At 36.0% G+C, this 12,609-nt stretch overlaps 1 protein-coding gene across 3 annotated transcripts in view; it reads right to left on the bottom strand.

Moving 5' to 3' along the window:
* Ide (Insulin degrading metalloproteinase) overlaps nucleotides 1-12,609 on the bottom strand; it is a 52,316-nt gene that overhangs the window by 35,303 nt on the left and 4,404 nt on the right. For all 3 annotated transcript variants that reach the window (XM_069823581.1, XM_069823582.1, XM_069823583.1), the window contains 4 exons: nucleotides 11,975-12,156; nucleotides 7,749-7,956; nucleotides 4,041-4,210; nucleotides 2,988-3,110 (listed from right to left, as the gene is read on the bottom strand). In XM_069823581.1, the coding sequence (XP_069679682.1) occupies nucleotides 2,988-3,110; nucleotides 4,041-4,210; nucleotides 7,749-7,956; nucleotides 11,975-12,156 (683 nt within the window). The remainder of the gene's footprint in view (nucleotides 1-2,987; nucleotides 3,111-4,040; nucleotides 4,211-7,748; nucleotides 7,957-11,974; nucleotides 12,157-12,609) is intronic.

Genomic DNA, 12,609 nt, shown 5'->3' with positions numbered 1-12,609 from the left:
GAAATAAACATTGCACCAATATAACGAAAAGCTTTTCAGTTGCTTGCGATCTTAGACTTGGAACAATTGTAATATGGCAGGCGCAGTTTTTCGAAAGAAGAGCACCTAGTTGCGAGTGTTCGAATATTTAAAAGAACGCACAATGGGCAGATAGTACAACAAATTATAGAGCAGGGATTTTGGAAGCCACCTCCAAGAAAAGCAACACTGTTACCTTGGGGGGGGGGGGGGAGGAAGTATTTGGTTTATGACAACATCAAAGACAGTCCTTGAAGTGGTCGATCAATAATAATTCATGTACTCGAGTTACAAAATCCAATGAATGGTCGCCTTGTAAATTGACACGCAAGTGAGAATCAAAACTTGGAATATAATGTTCAACAATGCATCATCACATGAACTTAATGGTGAATCCATTTCGACTTATTTTCGTCCATGAACTTAGCTATGAACTCTAGTTAGACATCAGCAGTCATTGACATACCTTGCGAATACACATCACATTCTTCAATAGTGTATTCATTCACGCCATATCACAGTAAGATTGCTTACGTAAGCTCATGCATGTTTAATTGTAATTGGGTATCGATGATAGAATGTTAACAGAACTATTTTCCTGAGTGGAAATCCATTATATTCACTTATTTCTGTATTGTCTAAAATACACCAAGATGTGTTAATTTACACTACATATTAAATATGATAACACTGTGGATTTTCTTAAGACATTAACATTTTTAGGGTATTTTGCTGACTGAAGGTGTGATGCAGTTATCGGGAATACAAAAACCCTTTTGCTTCTAGTTTGCACACATAGACTACTGTGAGGATTTTGGCAGTTATTGGCTTTCCATTGTCTGAGATCAGACATGGATTACAGAAGATATTTCAAGAAAGTTCGGAAGAAATTATGCCATCAGTTGACGGACATATGAACGAATGAAGATAACTATTTTATATAAGTAATCTACCATACTTGCATGTTCAATAAATCAAGTATAGTTTTGTTTGTAACTAATTTAACCTTCAATCTGGATTAAAAAACCAAGCAGATTTCCTATTTATCCTGAGTAAAACTAACATAACAAGTAAAACAAGTGATATTAGCTAAATTAAGAATAATGAATGAAATTAGCTAAACAAGTAAAATGTTACATAAGTGGAAACAAAGTACAATCAGTTTATTTCCATTATACGATATTACAATGGTGATGTCAAAAAATCCTGATAAGTTTGAGTTTGGTCACTGTTGGGAGTCAAACACAGAAGTCAACCGTTCTACAAGCCATTTGACTTAAGTCGCTGCACAACATAAATGGTGTCAGAAGTGTGACACAACAAAACTGATGGTCAGAGCAGAAGAGTGATGGCATAACATATGTGCTTTATTATTTTATCAGTTTCCCACAGCTTTATCTTGAGGAAATGTCCTCTTTCCACATGGATGTGTGATTTAAGACATCATGCACAACACAAGGTTGTTTTCTGGAAAGGAAAATCACATTGGCGTTGGAACACAATCTACCACATGTAATATTGTGGGCAAACATTACTGAAAATGATGTGATGGGATCATAATTTTTTTAAATGCCCGTTAATGGAACACCTATCTGAAAATACTTCTGACTTGGTAATACCCTAAACGAGTGAAAATGGAGTTATGTATTGGGTATGGTTTCTGCATGGCAGTGTAACAGTCCATTTCACACTAAATGTCCGTGACTTTCTAAGCGACAACTTCCCAGGGAGGTAAACTGGCTTTCATGAAGTTCCTATTTAACCATACAATAGCCCATGGGGATACATCAAAGAAATAATGGCTGCTATGAGAGCCACCTTCACAACCATAACATCAGCGATGTTAAGTAAAATGTCGCAAAGGACCTGAAGATGTATCCAACTCTGCAGTGACAATGATGGAGCTCACACAGATCCTTTAGATCAACAAGGATTTAGGGATACAGCAACTTCTGGCCCACCCTATATAATCATACGCATTTTTGTGAATTATAATGAAGGAGTGATAATGAGATAGTCCAAAGCCACACTTTTAACAAAAATGCTTTTTGTGCGAGTTCATTTCTTACACGTATAGGGAAGCTACTAGTAAAATATTATAAAAACTACTTAGCAAATGACACAAGTGTATGTCGAATAAATTATGATACCACACCTAACAGCATGGACTCTAAAACCTTTAATATGCTCTCGTGTAAAATTTTATCTGTGTGACTTAGGACTATATCATTCTCACTCCTTCAATATATTTGAGATCTCCATGATACATTTCTTTAGAATGTATTCAATTGAAGCCTATAATGTAAGGTTATTTATAATTATTACTTTCGTGATATAGTATTTCTCAAAGGGTGCACATTTCATATATTGTAAGGTTATTTATAATTATCACTTTCGGAATACAGTATTTCTCAAAGGATGCACATTTCAAAGACATTGAATTATAGAAGACGACATTATTCACTAGGTTCAGTGAATTTAAAAATTGTTCAATATTAGAATGTTCATTTAATGAAATGAAAACATCACTACTTAATACATATTTCACAAATATAAAGCTTTCTTTCTCTTTTTCTGCACTACACATGTACTGCAAAAGGAATTCTTATTTCCTCCAAACACGTCATATTCGTGGCTGTTTGAAAGGAAATCAAAGGATGTTAGGATTCACTAACTACTCACTGAAAAAATCTGCAACATCAGTCGACGTAAGTTAATGTACTTTTGTATCTAAGATAAGTGCATTTGAAGTAGCTAGGGACTACGTAGAGTTCTTCATAAGTTTTTCTGTCTATTACCAGCTGTCATAACATAAACAGTGATTTAAAATAAAAATTTTGAACTCCACATTAGTGGGCAATTTAAAATTGAGTGTAGTTTGCATAACAGGAAAACAGTTTATAAAAATTCCACATACACATTATTAAATATATTCATTTTATAAACGATTTATATAGAATATAAGTTACCTTTTCCTAAAATAGCTAACGCCATAATGTTGGATGAGTACCATGTATCATGAAACTTCAGCAGTTCTTCACGTACATTTACTCCATTCTCCTTTGGTATGGTATCTAATGTCTGTTTATTTCCTGTAAGCCAAATTAAGAGTGAAAATAAATTAAATTGTTTAATTAATGAATTAATTAATTATTACATATATTATGTACGCATTGTATTCTTCATCTGACATAATTAGGAACACTAAAATCAGAAGTTTGAGATGAGGAGGGCATGTAGCATATATGGGCGAATCCAGAAATGTAGGAGGGTGTTAGTTGGGAGGCCGGAGGGAAAGAGACCTTTGGGGAGGCCGAGACATAGATGGAAAGATAATATTAAAATAGATTTGAGGGAGGTGGGATATGATGATGGAGACTGGATTAATCTTGCAGAGGATAGGGACAGATGGAGGATTTATGTGAGGGTAGCAATGAACCTCCGGGTTCCTTAAAAGCCATTTGTAATTAAGTATTATGTACGAGAATAAATAAATACACGATTAAATTAATGTCATTAATGTATAAACGAAAATAATTATATACACTGGTCCAATGGCAGGCTATATCAACCACATAAAAAACCAAAGAAATCAGGAAATGCAATAAAATAGAACTTTGGGCCATCTGCTGAAATGAGACTATAGCAGACGACTATGCCTAACACATGATATTAAGAAGAAGTTTTTAACATTAAAAGTGCAGTTCTAACATTTTTTCTTTACTAGTACTACTCAATTATTAGTTTGCTTAAATCTTAAACACGGGAGGGATACCTCTGCTTTCCAAATAGGATTAACTGTTTCATTTATAGTTTCATTGTAAAAAGAAATCCCCGTCCTCATATTTCGATATTTATTTCTTCCCTTCAGGTTAAATCTATGTCACATAATTTGAAGGCAATTTGAGGATGTAAAATTTATAAATATAAGTGAACTTTAACTTCTTATAAATTATACCATGAACCACCACTGGAAACAACTGAAAATAATAGATAAACATACATTTTTTAAGACTTCTTACCTGTTCCAAATTTATTAAAAGCATGACCTGGTTTGGCAGTAGACTTCTCTAACTGATCCAGTCTCCAGGAATCATTAGGTATATTTTTGTCATGTTCTGCATTAACAGCATTCACCTCTCGTTCTGTCGCACTCTCAGTGAAGAGGGGGCACAAGAAGAACTGTGCAAATCTGATTAGAACATCCCACAAAATATTTAAGTAAGAACTGCAGTTCAAGAAAAAAACTTCCTACACTATACACAGAAAAGAAAGCAAGCTTCATCACATTTCTATTATAAAATTTCTTGGTTAGTTTCTTAATTTTATGAAGTATGTATGTATACACAAAAGACAGTCTGATTTACACCATTTTGTTCGTATGTTTATAGGAGATTGTAAAAGTGACTGACATGTTTTATACAGAGTGAATCATGAGGAAAGGCCAAAAATTTAGGATACGATATCTAAGGCCATTTTGAGTGAAAAATTTCATATGAACATAGGTCCGTTTCGAATGATGGCGGAGCTAAATGCAGTTTTTTGGTAAAACATCTTGCCCCAATGTGAATCAGATGTTACCATATGCTGCTGATGTGAGATGTGAGACAAGGTCACCGATCGCAATGAATGACGTAACATTGGAATTGACATTGTGAGCGATGTGGAGAGAAATTCATTCACCTCACAAACTGGGTGGTGGGGCATTACAAATGTCCAATCGCCTGCCCTTGTCTGAAGTAATGACACAGAACCTCACATAATACAAACACATATCACTTATCAATTCACAGCAGTTCAGTCAGTTATCTACAGTACAGTAGTTATACAGGTAGAGTTATTGGATGTGTTAAGTTGTGCAGAATATGCCGATATTGTGTATGTGTATGGTTTGTGCGCGCCATCACTGAACATGAACAATGCTTTCCAAACAACAGAAGGTTACCAGATCGAAAAGTATTTACTGTCTTTGGGGTTGGATCAAACTTCAAAGACTTGGTATTCCAAAGGAAGGTGGAAACGAGATGCACTAATCGACTGTATTTTGGATACTGCACACTGCATAAAGAACACCCACATGCAACTCTCCCGAGTGACGAATACAATTCATGCCCAAGCACAACATTGCATTGAAGTAGAAGGAGGTACCTTTGAAAATGTGTGAAAACATCGACCCCGACGTCTAGAATATTAGGTATGTATGCATATGTGAATATAACCTTTAAATTTATCATTATCTGTCTCTAAATGCGAGTTAGTATAATGGAATTCCAGAAGTTTTTGTGAAATCAAAGAGCCATATCTCAGTAACTGTTTGAAAACAGACCCATATTCATATGAACATTTTGACTCAGAATGACTTCAAAATTCACATCCTAAATTTTTTACCTTTCCTCGTGAATCATCCTGTATAATTTTAGTTTTTACACAGTATAAAATATAGTATCAACACTTCTACAATCTCCTACAACCATAGAAGCAAAATGGTGTAAAAATGAGAATTCACATAGTAAGAATGGGTAGAAATAAGTAAACACTGGAAAACAGATAGCAAGAAATCCAGAAAAAAAGCCCTGGCAAAGTTCCAGTTGAATACAGAACATGACTGCCTTGAAGCACACTCCTTTAGGATAGGAATCTAAAGGGTGTCCCAATAAGAACAGCAGATTTAATAATGTGAATAAATGTAACAAAAACAGATAAAGCAGACAGCAGTGCCGCCAACCCAACAATAACAAGATATTGTTGGGACATTGCACCATTGTCTAGCCGTTGGTTTGGTAGCACTGTTATCTATTTTGTTGCATTTATTCACATTGTTAAATACGGCGTCCTTGTTGGGACACTCTTTACAACACAGACTGTAAATTGTGCAATTCACTAGGATCATCCATGGGGGAAGAACAACTCCAATGTACCGAACACAACAAAGAGATGCAATAAACAAAAAATCTGAGTGTTCTCTACTGGGAAGAAAGAAACAAAATGGGTCAAATGATCTCAAACATGGCTATTGGAAACCAACCAGTTTGTACATAGTAGATTTTAACTGAGACTTTTAAAATGTATTTTATGTAATTTTATGCTGTATGTAGATTTTAAATCATTATTATTAATCATTTTGTATAAAGCAATCATATAAGTGCAGTCTATGTTAGTCACTATTATCTTCAGTCACTTTGTATAATTTCAGTCTATGTTAAATACATCGTAATCATAATTTCTATAAATTATTTTAAATCTAGTCAGTAACTTTATATAAAAGCAATGTATATCAAACTGTAATTCTAAAGTGTCTACAAGTAAGATAACATTACAAATATACAGATATTTTATAATATCCTACTTAATTACTGACAGTGACAGTCACATCAATTTCCCCAGTCGAAGTGTAATTACAACATATATATATTTTCTTTGTATGTGAAGTGCAATTTCCGCGGCTTATATTGCTGAAAATTCCAAATTTTATATGAACGTCACACTAAACAAGATAATTTATAGTAAACTCCGACAATGAAGACCCTTGGTATATCGAAGTATCTATATCATAAGAGTTTGTAAATACTCAAATTCAAAACTTCGATTTAGCCAGAACTTAAAATGTATTTGAATTTTGAATTCATTTTTAAGTGTATTCCAATAAGTCATATAATATAATATAATAATACAAAAATGTGAAGTTTTGATAGTTCAGTCTTTGACTTACTTATTATAGCAAATTATCAAAAAAGTTATTTTTGCTAATACATCTTAGTGAACATTTTCGCCCTTATTATGGGCATCATCAGACTAATGAATAGATATCTACATGTATAATAAGTAAATCCATATTAAACATATTGCAAAAAAGTATAAAAACAACCATCAAATTGAAAAATAGATGATTAAAAGTAATTAACAAAAATTACATGTAAAATTTATTTGAAATTATGCATATTTAATAAAAACATACTAAAAATTGTCTATATGAGATAAGAAATTTTACGAAATGCATGCTTTTCTATCTTCACTATGTTCGTCATGGGTAGATTATTAGATATGTATTGACATGTTCCAAACAAGCAACAAATACTGTATATATTCGAATAATCACTGCATATTTTTTTTTCCAAAAATTGGCAGCTGAAAATTGAGGTGCGGGTATTATTTGTGACAAGGTTGATACCCCGACCTTGAAGCGATAGTATGTGTTGTGCGTGGGTTAGTAGTGGGAAGCGTTGAGTCAGGTGTGGTTGGTTCAGTAGGTGTTAATCATGGCTTTAAGAAGTTTGCACTATAGATCTTTCACTGCAAAAGAGAAATTGCATATTATTATTGAAGAAGTGGAACAAGTTGGTAACCATGCAGCAGCAAGAAAATACAGTGTAGATGAAAGCTGCATACGTGATTGGTATAAGGATAAAACGCGACTTGAACAGATCAGTGTTAATTGCCGGGCATTTTGAGAGCAAAAAGCGAAGTTTCCGGAAATCGAAAAAAGGTTTTGCTGTTCTTACTCATGCAAGACGCAAAATTAAAATTCGTTTCCTTTTATTGCAGGTGCGGGATTGTGTTGCAATATGATAAATATAATAAATATATCATGTAACAATTTTATTTGCAATAAAAAAACACACACAAACAAATATTTTTTCAATATTTCTTTCCATAAAATTAGGGTGCGAGGATCATTCGAGTATATACGGTAACTTCCAGCCAGATCAGTTCTCTCAGTATTTAACACTCACCTGTCTAATGCACCCGGCAGGTGTTCAGGCACCACATCGAAATAGTAGTTGGTATGGTCGGAGTAAGTGCAGGCATTGGAGCCACCGCCATGTTCTGACAGAAACTTGCCATACTCATTCTCTGAGGGATATTTCTCTGTCCCCAGAAACAGCATATGCTCACAGAAGTGTGCCAGACCAGGTAAATGAGTAGGATCACTCATGTGACCTAAAAATGTTCATATAAACGATAATTCTTAATAAAAAATAAAGGTGTTTATTTATTAGACATTGTATTAAGAACCCTTTCTTTCCTGCCATACATTGTAACATATAGCCATTTGCATCTCCACCTATTTTTTTTTCGCAATTATGATGAAGAAACCTATTCTGAGGTTGAAGCAGCCATTAGATCAGATTCTATTCACATTTGTCAAGCATGATACGATCACATGAGTAATGGAAGTAGACAGAACGGATGAAGATGAAGGTGATAATGATGGTGAAATGAGCTCACAATTTGGTGCCGAAACTTACCCAGCATGTGATCTTGATGGTTGAGGGAGAACCTCAGAAAAAACCTCAACTGAACAACTTGTCCCAACCAGGATTAAAATTATAAAGTTACAAAAATATTTGTAATTATTGTTAAGACATTTGTTTCTCAGGCCTTTTCTCATTTATAGTTCACAAACTATGTAACATGGTACAGCAGATGATTATCAGCACTTCTAGGTACGGTCCATGAAGATCTTCCTGCACCCTACTAGTCTGACAGTATGGAAGACTTTTATTTTTGAAGTAGAAACATCTAAATGGCAGAATTTATTCAAAATGACAGGATGACTATAGTCTACCCAAAATAAGAACAGCCCTTGATATAAACATTGACTGAAGTACTCAGGGCAAAAGAAAAGAAAGAATTCTTTACTTTTCATTTTTTCTTGGATATACGAATTGTTATTTCACAATTTATAGCAAACCGTAATGTTTTGTTATTTTATACAACAGACTGCTATTCATGACGGTGACCGAATGACCAATGAGATGATGCCGAGTGTTACCATAAAATGTTCATATCTTCGGAAATTTTCATCCCTTGATCACATTTACAGAGACAGAAACCACAAAGTGATAGGCATTTCATTCAGCCGAGAAAAACAAAAAACGCGCGCATGCTCTCTCTCTCTCTCTCTCTCTCTTTTCAGACTTCATGGTGAATGCTCAAATAACCAGGCTGAACAGTTCACAATCCTAAAAGCACTTCATATAGTTAATGATCTAAAACAACAGCACAACACTCCTAAAATTGCATCATTGTATTCAGACAGTAAGGTTACTCTAGACTCCCTTCAAAACAGCAGGAACCACAATTCATTAATAGAAGACATCAGAAAGAAATTGACTTCCTTAAGAGGAACAGGTTGGATCATAACCTTTAGCTGGGTTAAGGCGCATATAGGAATCTTCGGGAACGAGCTTGCTGACCATCTTGCCAAGAAAGCTACAAGGGATGATACACTACATTACAGCAAGATCCCCATGAGTGGGATAACAAAGACTCTGAGAGAAGAAAGTCTTGCGAAGTGGGAAAATCAGTGGCAGCTAGCAAAAAACAGAGCGGAAACAAGATATTCTCCACAAGTCTCACAGAGACTAGCACTGAACATACCTCTTTCATGTTGAATCTTTCGTACACTACTTTTAACACTTGAATATAAATAATTGATTAAATGGCGATCTTACTCGTGTTAATTATGTAAGCTTGTGTGGCTTACAGCTGTTTCAGTGCTACTTGACACCATCCTCAGAGCCTTCTGTGTCTCGGCACCTTCTCAACTTTGCTGCCTGTTGTGTGGGTGCGTTCGTGTGATGAAGAGTTGTGTCAAATAGTGTGTGTGTTCTGAAATTGATCTGTGTGTTGAGAATTTGATTAGGGTGTGTTTTAGTGTGTCTGTAAAAAAAAAAAAAAGGTAAAGGTATCCCCGTAACATGCCATGAAGGCACTAGGGGGCATTGATGTAGAGGCCCATGCTTTCCATGACCTCGGCACTAGAATAAGGTGGTGTGGTCGGCACCACGCTCTGACCGTCTTTTACCCCCGGAAAAGACCTGGTACTCAATTTTATAGGAGGCTGAGTGAACCTCGGGGCCATTCTGAATGTTTCGCAATGAGAAAAAATCCAGTCACCACCTGGGATCGAACCCCGGACCTTCCAGTCCGTAGCCAGCTGCTCTACCAACTGAGCTACCCGGCCGCCCTTTAATGTGTCTGTATATTTCATATTGTTCTAGTGTGTTGAGTTTTTGGGTTTTGGGTTGTATGTGTAGGATTTCCATGTCTGTATTTATGTAATTGTATGTGTGGTTAGCATTGGTTATGTGTTCGGCATATGTAGATGTATTGTGTCCTCTGGTTATTGCTGTAATGTGTTCTTTGTATCGAGTTTGGAATGATCTGCCTGTCTGTCCAATGTAGAAACTGTCGCAACTATTGCAAGTGAGTTTGTATACGCCTGTGCGTTGTATTTATTTGTTTGTGGTGTGTTTTCTGTTCTGTATGCTATGTTGTATTTCTGTTTTCTGAATGAGGATGCGATCTTGTGTGTGTTCTTGTTTTCGTATGTTAGTGTGATGTATTTCTTGTGTTCTTGTGTTTGTGTTGTTTTTTGCGTGTCTACATTAGACAGACAGGCAGATCATTCCAAACTCGATACAAAGAACACATTAAAGCAATAAACAGAGGACACAATACATCTACATATGCCGAACACATAACTAATGCTAACCACACATACAATAACATAAACACAGACATGGAAATTCTACACATACAACTCAAAAACCAAAAACTCAACACACTAGAACAATATGAAATATACAGACACACTAAAACACACCCTAATCAAATTCTCAACACACAGATCAATTTCAGAACACACACACACTATTTGACACAACTCTTCATCACACGAATGCACCCCACACAACAGGCAGCAAAGTTGAGATAGAGCCAAATCTAGTAGGCTCTGAGGATGGTGTCAAGTAGCACCGAAACAGCTGTAAGCCGCACATGCTTACATAATTAACATGAGTAAGATCGCCATTTAATCAATTATTTATATTCAAGTGTTAAAAGTAGTGTACGAAAGATTCAACATGGACTACAATAAATTATCATTTAGAATATTGTGACAGCCGGGAAATGATCTCACGACAGGCAGAAGGAGGGCAAAGTCGGCTGTGGCTCGGCGCGGCAAATGAAGTTGCGCGCGCATCTGCTTCCTGGGGCATGTGCTGTGGCGTAGAGAGGAGAGGAGAGACGGCGACCGCGGCAGAGAGGGAAGAAATCCAGAGAATTTGGGAGGTGCCATCTTCTGGACATCCATAGAAATTTCCAGCATCGTACTTTCCCGAAACTATGGTTTGGTTATAAAAGAAGAGACGCAAGTGAGCTGAGAGCAGTTGTTGTTATAGTCGTTGGACCGCAAGCCAGCCAGTCTTGTGTAGCAGTGAAGTCAGCTTCGAGACCGGAGTTCGACTTGAGTGTGTCCGCAGCTGTGTGAGTGTCTGAAGTCCTGAGTTCCAGTGCAGTGGACCGCAGTTGGGGGACCTGAGTTCGAAGTTCAGTGGACTGTCTCTGAAGGTCCGGGGTTCGAGATACTGTGAACTTGAGTGACTGAGCTAGAAGAACTAGCCAAGGCAAACGAACTGTGAACTGACAGTTCTGTTTTGTAAATAGTGCTTTGTGAACATTAGTTAAGATTAGCAGTACATTGTTGTTCGCAATAATCCAATTGAATTGTCATTGTCGTCTGTGGAGTGCAGTAACGAATACTGTATTGTTGTGTGGAGCGGAAATCCCATTGTTAACGGGAGTGTTACATTCAATTATAGAAAGTGATTATTGTCGTTTTGAGAATAAAATTACATTATTGTTTTGTTTTAAAAGTTACAATATTATTCATACCTCTGATTGAGGTTCTGGCTGATATGTATATCTATTACCAGGCAGTACATCTCACTTGATGATATGTATCCGAGGAAGAACAATTGTTTGTAGGCACCTGAAGTCTGATTAGTGGACTATGTAGCTAATCGGCGATTATATGCAATGGAGGGGGAAAGGAACTGGACACCCTACCCCATTATCTCCTGGCCTAGTTGCCTCATGAATGATGCCTTATTGGTGTTACTGCCTTCGGACAGTTGACTAAAGAACAACGATATTATTCAACAATACCTACCAACGTTTACATCTAGGGAGGCTGATGACTTATCTGTGCCTGCATCACTAATAAGTAACACCTTCATGTCATTTTGTAGTTCCAAACAGCGGTATAACCGCTTATCTTCAGCTGATTTGACAATGTCATCTACTCGACGTTTTACTCCCTTCATTTTGATGCTGTATGTTCTCAAAGGATATCTAGAATAAAAAAAAAGGGTCTAATTAAAACACAGTGAACCCCTTCACATTAAATTTCTTGGTAAATTGCATAATTACATAGAACAAACTTTTATTAAGAAACCCGTTCAAAATGTGCATCACACAGCGCAACAGGGTTCAATAGTTATAGTTTCTGAAATCAATCTGCAGCTATTTCCATACAAATTAACATCTCAAACGCCTGGATTTAATGTTCCTAATGAGTATGTGGCTATGCTTCTTATCAAGAACACTTCCCGTTTCAAGAAATTTATTTCCCAATCTCTGAATCGAACTTCGATTTGAAACTTGGATACCAGGATATCTATTTTGAAATAATCTCCTTACAGCGCGAGCCAATTCTGTACAAACATATGAATACTCTTTGGGGAATAATCAAGATGTATATATGGAATAGAATCCTGAATTGAGCCATATTAACTTAAATAACAC

Source organism: Periplaneta americana, chromosome 4 (genome assembly GCF_040183065.1).
Source record: "Periplaneta americana isolate PAMFEO1 chromosome 4, P.americana_PAMFEO1_priV1, whole genome shotgun sequence".
NCBI classification, from domain to species: Eukaryota; Metazoa; Arthropoda; class Insecta; order Blattodea; family Blattidae; genus Periplaneta; species Periplaneta americana.
Note: the sequence above shows the minus strand (reverse complement) of the source record. Positions and strands in the feature narration are given on the sequence as shown.